A 14,841-nucleotide genomic window follows, 5' to 3' on the forward strand; every position below is an offset into this window, starting at 1 on the left:
CAAACAAAGAATTCAGATTCCAGCCAAGGAGTAAAACTCTGCAAACTAGTCTGAAAATGAACTACAAAGCACTGGAGGAAACACCAACTCAGCTTCCAGGAGCAGGAAACCCCCTGAGTGGCGCCCTCTGCTGCTTCTGCAGTGACAGTGACCAACAAGGGGGGAAGAAAAAAACAGCCATTGAGGTGATTAAGGCAGAACCTGATAAACAAGGAGCAAATGAGTGATCTCATTCTGTGGGAATTTGAAAGTGAGATGTGAGACCCTAACAATTCTCTGCTTATCACACAGGCAGCCAAATGTCTTAGGAAAAAAGCTTAGCTTGAATGGCTCAGTGAGAAGGGTGCCATCAAACACTCAACCTGGGAAATTCCAGAGACATTCTATTGATAGCTTTTTAAAACGTATTTTATGTATTTATTTTTAGAGGGGAGAAGGGAGGGGGAAAGAGAGGGAGAGAAACATCGATCTGTTGCCTCTCGCACGCCCCCAACCAGGGACCTGGCCTTGAGCGGAGATGACAACACTTAATCCACGGAGCCACACCAGTCAGGGCCCATCGATAGCTTTCCACAAATCTTAACTTACTCACGTTTTTAAATGGGCAAATTTAAAAGGAAAAAAAACAGTCATCTTGCTGTATTTGGAGTTTTAAAAATAAAAAGGTAAAAATTCATAACTGAGGTGTTTAAAGGAAGTAAGCATTCATAGAAAGAGTTTGTTATTTATTTCAACCCTTTCATTAAAGCAGTTGAAAATACAAGAAAAGAGACATGAACAAAGTAAGGACTGTCTTCACCACCATACACAGTTATTTAATGGTCCAACATCCTTCTCTGGTTCAGTGGTTCTCAACACCAGCAGCACATTAAAAACATCCAGGGAACTTCAAAAAAATTTAACAAACCGCAGGGCCCCCCTTCCAGGAATTGCATTCTAATTATACAGAGGACCCAGATATCCATATTTTTTAACCACCTCCCATCCAAGGTTCCTGTAATGTGCAGCCAAGGCTGAGAACAGTACATCTGCTTTCAATTCTCCCCCTTCTGCTGGAGCAGTCACAGAGACTGTTACTGAAAACTCGGAGAACAACACGAAGAAAAGCTAATCACCAAGTATTGATTATCAGCACCAACAGGACTCAGCAACACAAGTGCAGGCAACCCCGTGCATTTATAAGCCTAGGTTCTTTTCAAAGACAACTACCTAACAGACAAGATGACCAACTCATCCGGTTTGTCTGGGTCTATTCCCAGTTTCAACCCTTGGAGGTCTACTGTCCCATGAACTCTGTCCCAGACAAATGGAGATGGTTAGTCACCTTAAAACACCCAAGTTTAACACAATTGGGGTTAACCTTGGTCTGCCTATTTATTTACATTTCTCAGTTATGACATTAAAACTAACACCTAGGTTTCTAGTTAGTTTATTAAATTCTACAAAGTGTGCCTATCCTCAGAGATGATCCCACTTAGGTGGGATAACTTACTAAGAGATCCACATGATCAATTCCTGCTTAAATTTACTTCCACAGCCCTAGAGCAAAGTTAAAATTAGGGGGCAAAAGTGTGGGAAGAAACATGATTGGAATAGTTTGAGAGCCCATATTAACTACAAAGGGAAAGACAAGACAGAGACATTCCAGTGGAAAAACTGGCAGACACCACCTTAGCTGAGTCGACATCAGTGTAAGACACACAAACATCGTTCACTACTTGATATGATGCACTGAGAAGGACACAACATCACTTCTTTCTTTTTTCACCCTCACCGGAGGACATTTCCCCACTGCTTTTTTTAAAAAAGATTTTATTTATTTATTTTTAGAGAGAAAGGAAAGGAGGAAGAAAGACAGGGAGAGAAACATCAATGTGTGGTTGCCTCTAACATGCCCCCTACCAGGGACCTGGCCTGCAACCCAACCATGCACCCTAACTGGGAATCGAACCAGTGACCCTTTGGTTTGCAGGCTGGCACTCAATCCACTGCCACATCAGGCAGGGCGTCCCCATTGCTTTTAGAGAGAGAGAAAAACATCAACTGGTTGTCTCCCATATGCACCCTGACCAGGGATCAAACTCACAACCCAGGTATGTGCCTCACCTGTGAATCGAACCCACAACCCTTCTGTGTACAGGATCCAACCGAGCCACATGGGCCAGGGCCACAGCATCATTTCGATGTGGTGTTCTTGCCAAAGTGCATAATCTCATTTCAAATGAGTGAACATATCAGACAAACTAAATTTGACGGGCAGTCTACAAGATAATTTTTGATCAGTACTCTTCAAAAGTGTCAAGGCCATGAAAGATGAAGAACTGTCACAGATGGGAGGGGACTAGCAGAAATAACAACTAAATCAATTTGGGATCCTGAAACAGAAAACAGATTTTTTGGAAAAACTGTTTAAATTTACATAAGGTATAGTTTGGCTGAGAGCATTATCCAATGTTAATTCCCTAGTTTTCATAACTGTGCTATAATATGTAAGATGTTAACATTTGGGGGAAGTAGATGAGGAATATATGTAGCCCTGGCTGGTATGGCTCAGTGGATTGAGTGCTGGCCTATGAACCAAAGGGTCAGAGGTTTGATTCCCAGTTAGGGCACATGCCTGGGAAGCAGGCCAAGTCCCCAGTAGGTGGCGCATGAGACGCAACCACACACTGAGGTTTCTCTCCCTCTCTTTCTCCCTCCCCTCCCCTCTCTCTAAAAGTAAATAAATAAAATCTTTTTAAAAACCAACTTCATTATATAAATAAATGAAAACAACAGGATATAAAACAATATAGACACCTTGGCCCCACTTTTGCTGGACGGAAGGAAAGGAGAGATGAAGGAGGAAGGCAGGGAAGACGAGAGGCAGAAAGGGAGCGGGAGAGGAGAAAGAAAGCAAACTTCAGAAATTTAACATGGGGTTTAGCTCTAGACGGTGAAACTGAGTGGTTTTGTTTATACTTTCTTAAGTTTTCAAAGCATTTTTAAATGAACATGTATTACTTTATAAGGAAAAAACAGGTATTTCAGTAAATGTTACTACTGCCACTTTGTAGGGAATTTTTTTACCCCACAAATTGGTAGATCATACCCTCTTTACTAGCAAACACCCCTACCCATGGCACTAAGATGCTATTTCCCAGTTTAGGTAGTGGGGGGGGGGGGGGGGGGGAGGAGTATCTTTATGAGATTAACTGCTTTGGTTTTAAAATAAAACTCAAAAGATATCTGGTGGTATTATTAAGTATATTCATGCCTTCTATTTTCGGAATCATGATGCCATCCCTGTGTTTTGAGGACTGAAGAAGACACAGAGGCTGAAGAGAAGTTAAAGACTGTCCACCTTTCATGTTGCATGAGTCCCCTCCTTTAAATGGGGGCACAAGGGATCGCACACCCCTGAAACCTAGAGGTGTGGGCCAAGGGGGAGGCCTTGGTAAGGTTTCTTGGAGAGAAACCTTAAGCCTCGCAACTCCCCAGTTAGCTTCACCCCGAGAAAAGCTAAGGCCCCTGGGAAGACAGTTGTTTTCACTTCCATCTCCCAGGGAGCTTTCACTCCAGGGCAGGCCGGTTCATGGATCCCCACCCCTGACTGATGTGGGCAGGAGCCACGGGGGCCTGTGACTGAAGTCTGGAAGCTTCCAGAGGCATGCTGCTCCCCATCCACATTCCACAAGCAGTAAAGGCGGTATTCATCTGAACTGAAATGCTTCATTTAAATCACACACACAAAAAATTACCTTTTCTTTCAAAGCTTTCCTCTCTGACAAAGCAAACAAGAGCCAGGAACTTCGTCACCTCTTTTAAATAAAGAACAGTGGTATTATTCAGCTTTATGATGGCTGTTGATTCCTTGTCATAGGGCGTTCCTGCTCCATCTTCTTTGAGACTAAACGGGGAGAGAAACCAAAACATATGTGACCATTGAGAAAGAACTGCAAATGGTAACCTGGCAACAAAGACCGGCTTTACCACACAGAACGACAATGGCAAGTAGTTTGCACTTACAGTGTCTTTCAGCTGAAGATCTCAAACACACACAATCACAAGAATGTACACACTGCAAGACAGTCACTTTCCTACTGACACAAGGAGTGGCTGCTGCGGCCGCTGGGCCACTCTCCGGCACCTGAGTGGCACAGGTGAGGGATGGGGGTTGGCTCCCCTCCCCACGGTGGCCCTCGAGGGCCTCTTGTTTTCTCCTGACAGAACCACCAGGCTGTCACGCGCACGGTCCGATGGAAGACCAAGAAGGACTGCAGAACTGCCCCATGTTAGAGAAGCGTAAAGACACCGGACAGCAAGTGCGGGGCTACATCGGGTGGAAGCCGATAGAAAAGACCGAAGTGGGACCACTGGTGAAATGTGAATATGGGCTACACACTAGATAAGAGAGTAGGATAGCCCGACTAAACATGTTTACTTGGATAATTAAACTGTGGTCCTGTAAAAGAATGTCCTTGTTCTTAAGAGATAGGTGCTCAAACCAATAGGATCAGAGAATCATGTCTGCAACTTCCCAGTGGCTCAGCATAAGCAAACAAACAATATGGAACAGAAAAGAGAGAGAGCGCAAATATGGCAAACTGATACAAATGTGTGAATCCCAAGGAAAGGTGTGTAGGAATTCATTGTACTATCCTTGCACATTTTCTGTAGGTTTGAAATATTTTTAAAATAAAATGTTAAATGAATAGATTGGTCTAGTTTTTTTTTATTGATTTCACTGGGGTGACATGGGTTAATAACATTACTTAGGTTTCAGGTGTGCAGTTCTATAACACATCATCTGTATACTGTTTGTGTGGTCAGCACCCCAAGTCAAGTCTCCCTCCATCTCCACTTACCCCCCTTCACTCTCTTCCACCTTCCCCACCCCCGTTTCCTTCTGGGAATCACCATGCTGTTGTCTGCGCCTATGAATTTTTTTCCTTAATCCCTTCACCTTCTTCACTCAGCCCCTCAATCCCCTTCCCCTCTGACAGCCACCAGTCTGTTCTCTATCTGTGAGCCTGTTTCTATTTTGTCTATCTTATTCATTAGACTCCACATATGAGTGAAATCATATGGTACTTGCCTTCCTCTGATTGGCTTATTTCACTTGGCCTGCAGACCCAGATGACTTGGGTTTGAATCCCAGTTTACTGATACTTACTCACTAGGTAAACTTGGGCAGGTTGAGTAACTTCTTTAAGCCTCAATTTCCTCATCTGCATACTAACAGTAATTACTTGAAAGTGTCCTAATGTAATGAAATAACATATATATGGCACTGAGCACAGGACTGAGACTAAGTAAAATGCATAATGAACGTTAATTGCTATTACTACTCCTCCTCCTCCTCCTCTGGCCTTCTAGGGGAGAAACAAACTTTACTCTCAAGGTTCTTCTAGCTGGTCTAATAAATAAACATGAGACAGATCAGCAAGAGAAAATAGGCAAATTTAACACACATGTAGTATGGGAGCCCTGCACACCCGAGAGGATCAGAGACCTCACGTGCACGAGAGGTCCAGAGACAGAACAGGGTTCTAGCTATATCAGACATCCGAAGTGAAGGATGAGGTTATGCTCCTTGGGGGTGTCAAAGGGTTATTGCATGCTGATAAAAAGAACAGATGTTTTAACAAATAACTTTGTCCTGCCACACAGATGAGTCAAAAAGGTTATCACTGATAATCTTTTATTGTATGCAAGGCCCGTGATTCAAGTCCTCCAGATTGTTAAGGGAGGAGAAGTTTCTTTTGAGAGGCTAAAGTCGGCCTTTCGCTCTGAAACAATGTGCACACCACAGAGGCACATCTGGAGGTGACTGGTTCTGAACCCCACAGCCTCACTGACAGAACCTGGACCCTCTGAAACACTGGTCTGATCAAGGCATTATGCATCCTCTCCTCATAAGCAAAGGAGCACTTCCCCGTACCAAGTCTACGTTTTCTGATTTATTTTTACTTCCCAAGATTATAAATAATTGACCAGAAATCTGACTTAATTGGAATTGTGTTAAATAAACCTTATTCATACAGCATAATAATTCAGCTGCTACTAAACCTTATTTATCACTTTTGCAGAGTAAGAGCCCTCACTTACTGAACCTGCACTGTGATGGGCACGGTCCTGAGTTCTTACTGTGCGTTATGCTGTCGGGCACAGGAGCCGTCTGAGGTAGGGACAGAGGAAGTGAGGTTGGGGAAAGAAGAGAACATGGTCAAAGCTGATGGTGGGGTCCAGCCAGGACCTCAAACTTGTCTGACCAATTTTAGAGCTAACACTTTTAATCTCATAAATATCACAAGGGGGTAGGGTGATACAGGGAATCTATCTGTGTGAGATGGCAAATGTAGCCCAGCCCTATTAGAAAGCCCATAGGTGCGTGGTGGCACACAGGACGCCAAACCCACCGATCGGTTCTCCCGTGGGAGACCAGGCCTGCATTATACCTAGGCTGCTCTGAGCCTTCCTCTTGCTAAAACTCCCTCACCCTGAGTTGAGGCAGCAAATGCTTACTGCATATCTTTAAAGTAACTTCCTGAAGTATGTGCTAATTCTCCCAAGGACTGAAGTGTAACCAGACCAATTACTGTTATTGTTCCCTTGCATTTGCAACATTTTTCCTTGTTAATCTGTAGGAAATAGTCCGTAACATCCTTTCCTTTGTTATCTGTAAAAGTAATCACCTAAAGCAAACCTGAGCATAATGAATGAGAACCTTCTTTGATGTATTCTATTAGAAGGCAATAAAAGCTTGTCAAGGCAAGGGTCGAGGCACTCTCCCCTTGAGTGGCCACGCTGTCCCTTTTTCTCCACAGGACTTCAGTAGGCCATGTGAATTTGTCTTGTCTCATCCACAACACCATGAACACAGCTGGCCAGAGTCCACTTCAGGGTGACAAACCAGATTAAATGAAAATGCCTGAATTGTAGAGTATTTTAAAGGAAATGTAGGCTTTTAGATTTGAGAGTATTTTAAAACAGTACATGCAGGGCTACTTAAAAGTAAATTGTGGAAGTTAGTTTATTATAAAAGGATTCAACTCACTATACAAGGGGTGACCCCAAAAACCCTGGAATTATCTTCTGGAAGGCAGGCCCCTTGTAGTACAGGCTTCCCTTGCTAGGTGAGTGCCCTAGGAACCCACCTATACCAGCTGGTGTTGTTGTGAGAGGCTGTGTTTGGTTTCAGTGATTTTTTTTTGAAGACTCAATGTGTTTGCCCATTTCATGATGGGTGATTTATGAGTGTACCTGTCTGTACCACACTAAGTGTTCAGCAGTTTTTGACCAAAAACAGCATGACCCCTGTGCCCCACCCTCTCTATTCTCCTGAGGGTAACATTTTCCCAATGTGGTAGAACTGAAACAAAAATTGGCAGAAGCACTAAAAGGTATCAAAATTGACAAGTTCAAACACTGTTTCCAGCAGTGGAAGAAATGTCTTGATAGGTATACTGCATCAAATAGAGAGTACTTTGAATGTTACTGAAGTTTAAACATGTAGGAATAAATATACAATTTTTAATAAATATATTCTGGGATTTTACCCTAGCTGGTGTGGCTCAATGGATTGAGGGCCAGCCTGCGAACCAAAGAGTCACCGGTTCAATTCCCAGTCAGGGCACATGCCTGAGTTGTGGGCCAGGTCCCCAGCAGGGGTGTGCAAAAGGCAACCACACATTGATGTTTTTCTCCCGCTCTTTCTCCCTCCTTTCTCCTCTCTCTAAAAATAAATAATTAAATCTTTAAAAAAACAATTTTGGGTTTTTTGGGGGGTCCCCCTCATTAACCTACCAAAACAGCAAAGAAAAATTTTAAGAAGTGTTAAACCTCAGATGTTACGGATGTTTTAACAGAATTCTTAACTTCTTTTGTGCTATTTTTAGTTACTAGTTTTCCAGACTGAACTTCTCTGGCTTATAAATAATGTTCTGAATATAAACTGAAACATTTAAAAATTTTAACCAATGAAGAAAACTGAATTTAAAATTTCCAAGTAAATATAATGCTGTTATATAGACACTAAGCATTGTTTGTTAACAGCACTTATACAGGAAAATTCTTAAGTGACAATGTTAAATGAAAAAAGCAGGGTAAAATATTAAATATACAAAGTGACCACATTATCCTAAAAATTACATAGAAATAAGAATAAAATACATAAAAAATATTAGTGATTGTTTCTACATCATAAGATTATGCACTATTATGGACTAATTTTATTTTTTATATTTACATTAAAAATTATGCATTTTCTGCAATGAGCATGGATCACATTCATAATTAGAAAAAAACTAAAACATTGAACAAATTGAAAAAACAAAAAAAGACCAAAAAAATTACAAGTAGTTATTGGTGAGGTTTTACAACTGCAACAACTACTTTCTACTAGTCCTATTTCCATCTACAAAGCCATAAAAACACATGGGGATAGAATGTATTTTGAAGTGTGTGTTTGTAGCTGCCAGCCTCAGCAGAAGCTCAGCTGAGATTCCTGAGCAGTTGGACTGAGGCACCAGGTCACCTGCTTCTAAACCCTGCTGGTCTCCAGGGAGCTGCTGGGAACTGGCAGCCAGCCTGCTTCCTGGGCTGCCACACACATCGCCAGCCCTCCCCCAGCCCTCCCCATGAATTGGGCTGGCTCCTTGCAAACAGTCCGAGGAAACCCCAGGGCGAGTCCCCGCCTCACTTGTGACCCAGACTGGTTCCCACTGAACCTGGCGGGTTCCCGGGAACATTGCGCTCTACCATAGAAACAACCTGATGGGCAGGGCCCGCTCCCTCCTCCTGCAACCCCTCCCTCCCCTGCTTGTCTCAGCTGGACAAAAGTAACGCTGATTAACGCCATTCACATGAACAACTTTCCACTTACATCTAATTGCCACATGGCACAATAATGACTATGCATATTGTTAAATATATGCAAGATTAATTGTGTTGTTCATTGTACTTGATTAACATAGCAATCTAGACTGTAATCTGGGTACAATCAGATTCATGGCTACTTCAAGGTCATTCACTTACAGTTTAAAAATAATAGATTACTGTAGGGCAATAATCTTAGAAAATAAGGTTTATTTCTAAAGCCAGATGGCAGTGTTTAATAATAATAATAATAATAATAGCAGCAGCTCTATTTACCAGGATTTACCAGTGAAACCTAGTGACACTGCATCCTCACTACAGTCCTGTGAAGTCACACTTTCCCTTTCTCACCACAGAAGGGACTCTGTGCTGTGTGTATAACCGAGTTAACAAAGATAATCGCAACTCAGTAGGCAAAGGATTTTCAGACACTGAAAGAGAGAAATGACAAGACTGAGACTCACAGAAAAGGAGGCTACACATAAAGCAGGTCACAGTGAGCAAAGAAGATGAACAAAAGCTTAAAGTCATCAATGATTGGATAAGGATATAAAGCCAATGTAAATCGGCAGCAACAACTCGATGATAAGACAGAGCAGAGTAGTTCAGTTCACACTTACTCACTCGTTATGACATCCATTCAGCAAATTTATGGTTATGTGGAATTGTTTCTATGTCTGGTAACAATCATTTTCACTCACTCCTTGTTTAGTTTATATGATTTTAAGTATACAAAAAGTTCTGTTTTCTAAGAATGTAAGTCCATAATAATAAATAGGTAATGTTGTTGGCTTAGTTTTAAAATTCTCTGCTACTCACAATAGAGGAAAATCAAAAGTATGTTATTGAAGGGATCACTTTGTAAGTTATATAAATGTCTAACCACTATGCTGTACATGAAACCAATACAGTATTGAATGTCAACTGTAATTGAATAATAAAAAATAAAAAAATATTTTTTAAAAACAATCCAGCAGTTATCTCCTGTAACAAGAAATATAATAGAACTACTGTCAATATGAGATACTTATTTAGACTTCAAGGACCCTGTTAGTGTCTCCCAGGTTGCAATATGATGGCAGAGCTTCAGCAGGGAAACCCCAGGAACCAGTTGGGCTTGAGTTCAGATTCTAGTTTCATCCCTCACTGACTGTGTGAGCAAAAATTAGAAATTTAAACCAGGGTAAACCTCAGTTTTCCCAGCTTTACAGTGGAGATTAAATAAATAAATAAGGTGGGGATAGTGATTCCTGCCTCGTGGATTGGTGGAGAGTTAAATGATGTAAGGTGAGCAATGAGTTTATTAGCATAATGTCAGGACTTTACTCGATAATTACTTGTTATTATTGCATGCTAAATGATACATTTGTAGATCTCAGTGATTTAAAACAAAAGTTTTAAAATCAAATAAGTAAATGCAAAATATCTCAAAGGTTACGAGAGAGGTATGGCTTGGTTGTAGCCTGTAAGAATATTTTACTTACCCATAAATACAAGAGATGTCAATAACCACATCGATCATATCACAGCAGAGTTCATAGGTCTGCATATCTACTGGGGTGCTATCAGTTGCAATATAAATTTTACTGACCACATCAAATAGAAATGCCTTTTCAATTCCTGAATTCTAAAACAAAAAGAAGATGCTGACTTAGAGCAACAGCTGATTTCAGACCAGGTCATGGTTACATAAAACTATATGCCATCTGCTATGTAAAAAATGAACGAGCAAAAATTAAGTTACTAAAGTTTCAGGTTGTTCCATTTTATTACAATTTAAACCTCATTGTCATATACTTCATTATAATGGACTTGCATAAGAAAGGAAAAGTGGAATTAATTATCACCAATTATTTACTGTAAGTAAACAAATGGAGTAGGGGCCAAGTAGACACTAATTTTAAATTTAAAAAATAATTTAAGAATCTAAACAAGCAAATTCCAAATTGTGCAGTGAGAATTAATGTGAGTACAACCAACAGGTCTGCCTCAATTCTACTCTGAGGAGCTGGTAGTTTATAGGACTCACTTGGCCAGCTCATCGACCAGTCTTAACAGTATATATCTTATTGCCAAACCAAATTTTATGCTCTCTGCCTCTGGGAGGACTCTATTAACACTGAATGGTTGCCTAAAACAACCAGTAGGAGCAACCTCCAAAAGTAATACTTTAGTGATCTTGAATGCTGTATGAGTAAGCAGAAGTAAGATCATTTTCACTCTTGCAATGTTATTCTTAAATTCTACAAATGACACTCACAGAATAATATTATTTACTTACCGAGATAAAGATGTTTAGCAAATTCTCCAGAGTGGGGAGTTGTGGAATTAGTTTCTGAACCACTTTGCTAAAAGCTTCAAATATTGAATGATCATATATGCTTGTCAGATAAAAGCTGAAAGAGGAAACAATATTTCATCACGTTTTCCCCTTGACAGAGGAGTGGACTGCTTAGGCTCTGTCATAACACCAGTCCCCTGCCTTCTGTGTCTACACCTCTTACACACAGAGTCCAGCCCCCTCCAGTACTGGAAACAGCCTTGGTAAAAACTGAACATGTCTTACTTAATAAGCCTCTCCTCCCCACCACCCATAAAGCAAGAACTGGGCCCGCTCTCATCTGCCAACTGGCTGAACTGGAAAGCTTATAAATGCACGTATGATACAGAGAAGACTGGCATGGCCCCTGAGCAAGGATGGCACGCAAATTTGTGAAGAGTCCCATATTTTTTAAAAAATGCATAGTATGTGTCCATACCAGCTTCCTTACATTCTGCATGAGAATGTGCACCAGATCACCTATGCCCAGGCCTCTCAGGGCAGTAACAGTTACGTGATTCATACTGAAAAACCTAAGTCTGCCATCTTCCAATCTGTGAAATGATATACAGGTAGCACCCCACAAAACACGGCAGAGAAGAGGTTTTCTTCTGTGAGTATTTCCATTTGAACATCTCCAGCATTGGATACTGCCATCTTTATCAAAAATTGCAAACTTCAGCATCAATTAACTTCCTGGATTATGCTCATGAGTTTTATTTTAATGCGTTTTTCAAATGAGGGAAGAACCTTAGCATTGGCCATTTGTTAAAAATATATATGTATTTAAAACGCCACTGCTTTTCCCAAAGATTAGAATTAGTGCATGGAAAGCTTGCTTTTCCCAAAGGTTATCCCAATGTCTATAGCGCAAAACGGGGTAGTCAGGTAAATTCCTGCCCACGCCAACCCACTTCCGGTGCCTCTGGACCCCAGATCTGCTTTTCTTCATTCATCGCTGTGATCCCCAAGGGGTTTCTTTTCTCACCTGAGGTGAATTTTTTCTAATCCAGCATCTGCAAGGTCATCGTTTGCCCTCTGATGAATATCTCTTTGGGTTTCAATTTTGTGGTCGTCGGACAGACCATCCACTTTATGAATAAACACCTCGAAGTTGATGTCAGTGTTCACTTTGTAGGCCCTGGTCACGGTGAGGTGCAGCCGGGCCAGGGCCTCCATGTAATCGTCCTAGGAACAAGGCACACTCCTGTCAGGGCAGGCTGCTGTGCTTTTTAAACCCTGAGTTGCCTTTCACACACATTCTTTTTTTCCCCAGCTTTACTTTGTTTTTAAAGATGTTATTTATTTTTAGAAAGAGGGGGAGGGAGGAAGAAAGAGAGGGAGAGAAACATTGACTTGCAAGAGAAACCTCGATTGATAGTCTGTTGCTCGCCTCCAACCAGAGGCCTGGCCTGCAACCCAGGCTTGCAACCCTGACGGGGAATCAAACCCACAGGCTCTTGGTTCTTAGGGCGGTGCCCAACCCACTGAGCCACACCAGCCAGCCTTACTGAGGTATGCTTAGCAAATAAACATAGTGTACACTTGAAGTGTACAATGTGATGTTTTGATACACATGTATGTTGTGAAATGACCCCCCATCAAGCTAACTGAACTTTCCAGCACCTCTCCTCACAGTTAACCACTTTTGTCCTTTCCACATTCATTCTTAATTTAGAAACCATCTGGGTACAGCCTCCAAAAATATTTGGCAAAAGCCCAATAAAAGCTGGTTTCAAGCTTTTATTGGGCTTCCAATAAAACTCAAAACTCAACTGGTTTCCAATAAAACTCAAGACTGAAAACTTAAGTTTTACTAACAAAAGATGAAAAAGAAAGGCCAGAAATGCACAGCTGTAGGCAGTTACGACCAGCTTGATGACAATCACAAAGATCAGAGTTGCAATTTTGTGAAATGAAAATTCACAAGGGTCACCTAGGACCTCATTTGCAATACAATTCCTCCCAGATTTTTGAGTCTCTTGGTAAACTGTGATGAACATTGAGAAATGAAAATATGGTATGGGTCACTGGGAGGATGGGGAAGGAGCCAGGAAGAAAAAACTTTTAAGAACCACCGGCCTCCAGTAGCCAAACTGGGTCCATGCTGTGGCTTGTAAGTAAAGTTTCATTGGAGCAGAGCCACCATCATTTGTTTACAAAGTATCTGTGACTGCTTTCATGCTACAATGGCAGCTGAGTAGTTTTCCTCTGTGGAAACTCCTCAGAGATAGTATAGCCTGCAAAGCCTAAAATATTTACCATGTGGCACTTGACAGAAAAAGATTGCTGACCCATGGTCTACAATCATGGCCTCAAATAACACAATACTATTTTTTCTCCTCCCTACAAATGACTCCTACATAATAATATAATGAACACCTGTACATGTGTCTCTCTGCTTAAGAAATCAAACATCAGCTCTCGCCAAGTAGCCCAGCTGCTTAGAACATCATCCTGATACGCCAAGGTTGCGGGTTCGATCTCCCGTCAGGACACATACAAGAATTAATGGATAAGTGGAAAAACAAATAGATGTTTCTCTCTCTAATCAATAATTTAAAAAAAAAAACTTTAAAAAAGAAAGAAACCATCAAGACACTGAAGCCCTGTGGTTTTCTCCCCCTCCTCCCAGCCCACCTGATCGCTCTACCTCCATCCTCCAGAGGTGGCGCTGTACACAGTTCAGTGTTTGTTCTCACTCATCTTTTCGTATATTACTACATACATAACTCCTTAAACAACATACAGAATTCATTTACATTGTTCTAAAATATACAAAAATATGAAGTTACACATATATTTCGGTTTGCCTTTTTCACTCAAAATATGTCCGTGACATTCATCTATAGTGAAGAGCATAACTCCTTTTAACCGCTCTATAAAACCTCATTGTATGGATGGCCTACAGTTTATCACTGTTGATGCCTGTTGATGGACTTTCAGAATGTTTCCAGACAGTGACCATGTGGGCAGTCTCCCACATGCATCTCTGTGTCTGTTTGCAAGGCCTGGGGCTCTGCGGGACACTGACACATTGGGCCATAGGAATGAGCTCCCTGAATCTGACCAGATACCGTGTAACAGCACCCGGTGCCCGACGCCCACGCATAGTCAGTGTTGTTAGATCTCCTAATTATTGACAGTCTGAAGGTGTGAACACGTCTTATTTTTATAGCAAAAAAAGGAAAGGGATCGAAAGACAGAATTCAAAGGACTTTCACCTCCTATTTTGATTCCAAACCTGGACAAATACAGAAAACCAATAAAGCAGGAGATGTCTCTGGCATTCTCCCATTCCCCAAACTAAATTAGTAAAATGTATCCCAAGTCTCTATATAAATCAAAATATTAAAGACACTAATAAACTATGAAGACAGACAAATAGTAAATGGAGTCTTTCTCATCCTCACACTCTAAAGAGTTGTTTAAAATGAAAAAAAATTTTGGAAACTGGGCTAGCAGATTAAGCATATCGGAAAAACTCTGGGTGAATAATTTGCAGCACTTCTTGAATACCCTGAAGCGTCTCAAATAAAAACTAAAGTCGTCACTGAATGGCTCCACATATACAAAATTCTAGCAAAGGCAAACCAATTCATAGTGACAGGAAGCATGTCTGCACTGGGCTGGGGCTGGGGCTGGGGCTGGGGCTTGGGGGC

General features: G+C 41.3%; 1 protein-coding gene and 1 pseudogene across 1 annotated transcript in view; one reads left to right on the top strand and one right to left on the bottom strand.

The window, feature by feature from the left end:
• The window catches only part of RRAGD (Ras related GTP binding D), a 45,150-nt gene that overhangs the window by 9,643 nt on the left and 20,666 nt on the right, over positions 1–14,841 (bottom strand). The window contains exons 3-6 of the mRNA XM_028509498.2: positions 12,168–12,367; positions 11,141–11,255; positions 10,344–10,486; positions 3,741–3,889 (exon numbers count right to left, since the gene is read on the bottom strand). Coding sequence (XP_028365299.1) covers positions 3,741–3,889; positions 10,344–10,486; positions 11,141–11,255; positions 12,168–12,367 — 607 coding nt within the window. The remainder of the gene's footprint in view (positions 1–3,740; positions 3,890–10,343; positions 10,487–11,140; positions 11,256–12,167; positions 12,368–14,841) is intronic.
• On the top strand, positions 11,491–11,591 carry LOC114495801 (annotated as a pseudogene).

Source organism: Phyllostomus discolor, chromosome 4 (genome assembly GCF_004126475.2).
Source record: "Phyllostomus discolor isolate MPI-MPIP mPhyDis1 chromosome 4, mPhyDis1.pri.v3, whole genome shotgun sequence".
In the NCBI taxonomy this organism is placed as follows: Eukaryota; Metazoa; Chordata; class Mammalia; order Chiroptera; family Phyllostomidae; genus Phyllostomus; species Phyllostomus discolor.